Source organism: Buceros rhinoceros, unplaced genomic scaffold (assembly GCF_000710305.1).
Source record: "Buceros rhinoceros silvestris isolate BGI_N320 unplaced genomic scaffold, ASM71030v1 scaffold24553, whole genome shotgun sequence".
NCBI classification, from domain to species: Eukaryota; Metazoa; Chordata; class Aves; order Bucerotiformes; family Bucerotidae; genus Buceros; species Buceros rhinoceros.
The window spans coordinates 1,670-3,456 of record NW_010403350.1 but is presented as its reverse complement, the minus strand read 5'-3'; the positions used below and the strand labels follow the sequence as shown (position 1 = coordinate 3,456).

Sequence of the window (1,787 nt, the reverse complement as noted above, 5' to 3'; positions counted from 1 at the left end):
ACCAGCCCCAGCTGCCCACTCTGCTGCTGAGCGCCCCATCCCAATGCAAGCATCCCTGGGGGAGGGTGAGGACTGGGGAGGGTGGTGGGTCCCCATGTCTATGCCCCCCCTCTAACCTACTGCTGACATGTCTGCCTGGTGCCCTGTCCCAGACCTGAGCCCAACACCGCGATGTCTGAGACCACAAAACCCGCTGCTCCTGGCCAGGCTGCGGAGGAGAAGGAGAAGGGGGCCCCAGTGCCGACTCCATCCCTCGACCCTGCTCCTGTTGCAAATAGCAAGGGCGAGGAGCCCTCCACAGAAGCCTTCAGGGTAAGCCCTGCTGCTCCCCACACGCCGGGACACGGCCTGGGGTTGAGGGGCGGTAACAGCATCTCTGGGGCAGGAGGAGAACACAGGCGATGCCATCCCTTCCCGCCGTGTCCCTCCTGAGCAGCAGCTCTCTGGGGGCAGCATCTGGGCAGCCGCTCATGGGGCTGCGGCAGGGGGCGTGCTCCGGGTGTCCCTTGGCTGGGACAGCTCGCTGGGGACTGCAGGCTTTGGAAACACTCTCCCCTAGGTCATGGCACCAGGGCTGGGTGCTGCCACTCACTCCCTCCGGTCACCCTCCACATGCAGAGGTCCTGCGGTCAGTGGGAGGGTGAAGGAGGAAGCCTTGGATGACAGGGCCAGTACCAAAACGCCATGGTGACACCAGGGCAGTGTGCCACGAAGCTGCTGCAGTGGGGCTGGGGACAAGGGGAGAGCAATGAGAGGGTTCTGGCCACCCTTCTGCAGGTGCCAGGCGGCACAGGCCACGCGGCGGATGTGGCTCCTGGAGAACAGCTTCTTCCCATTCCAGCGGGGACCAGATGTGGACACTGGCACAGGAAGATGTGGCTTTGCAGCAGCAAACCCAGGGGCAGGATGAACCCATCTCAGAGCAGGGATGGCTCTCAGGAGGGGACCTTCCCGTGTGCGGCCCATGTTGAGACGGGGCTGCTCCTGAACAGAGCCCAGCCTGGCTTGGCCAGACCTGAAAAGCTGCAGGAAATCTCGAAGAGCTGGGGGGGTGTGTGGGGTGGTGGGCTCACACCTGCAGGGTCCGTGCAGGGACACGCAGCACCATCCTGCCCTCCCTGAGCACCCCTGTGTCTGATCCTTCCCCTCTCCCTCCAGATCGTTGTCTTCGATCAGGAGAACTTCCAGGGCAGGCAGATGGAGTTCACCAGCGAGTGCCTGAACCTGGCGGACCGTGGCTTCGACCGGGTGCGCAGCGTCATTGTCACCTCTGGACCGTAAGTGACCCCAACCATGGAGGGGACCGTGTCCCTGGGGATGCCCCGGGGAGGTGGGGAAGTGGTCCTGGAGACAGCATGATGTGCCTGGACAGAGAGTGGAGCAGGACCAGCACAGGGGCAGATTTGGGATCCCTCAGGTCTCCTTCGAGGAGGGCAGGGTGGCCTGGGCAGGTGGAAGGGACATCAGAGCCACCTGTACAGCAAAGGGCACCAGAGGCAGAGCTGAAGGCCGAGGAAAGGCGTCCGTCGGGTCTGCTGCCTGAAGCTGCCCGGGAAACACAAGAGCCCTGTAGGTCTGAGAGAAGCCAAGGTGAAACCAGGGACCGGGCTGGTGGCCAGGGCCACCACAGAGACAAGGCTGGAGCGGGCAGGGGCGGGTGGGCAGGCAGCCCCCCACGCTGCCCGGAGCGAAAGGAGCTGGGCAGGTCTGAAAGCCGTGGGAACAGCCGAGACGGGCAGGGACAGAGCGATCGCCAAAGCCGATAACGGAACAGACCCATCATCCGC

The 1,787-nt window shown here is 64.2% G+C and overlaps 1 protein-coding gene across 1 annotated transcript in view; it reads left to right on the top strand.

Annotated features, from left to right (window-relative positions):
• Positions 1-153: 153 nt before the first annotated feature.
• Positions 154-1,787, top strand: part of CRYBB1 (crystallin, beta B1) — a gene marked incomplete at its 3' end in the record, with an annotated part of 3,265 nt that continues 1,631 nt past the window's right edge. The window contains exons 1-2 of the mRNA XM_010132997.1: positions 154-312; positions 1,159-1,277. Coding sequence (XP_010131299.1) covers positions 172-312; positions 1,159-1,277 — 260 coding nt within the window. The remainder of the gene's footprint in view (positions 313-1,158; positions 1,278-1,787) is intronic.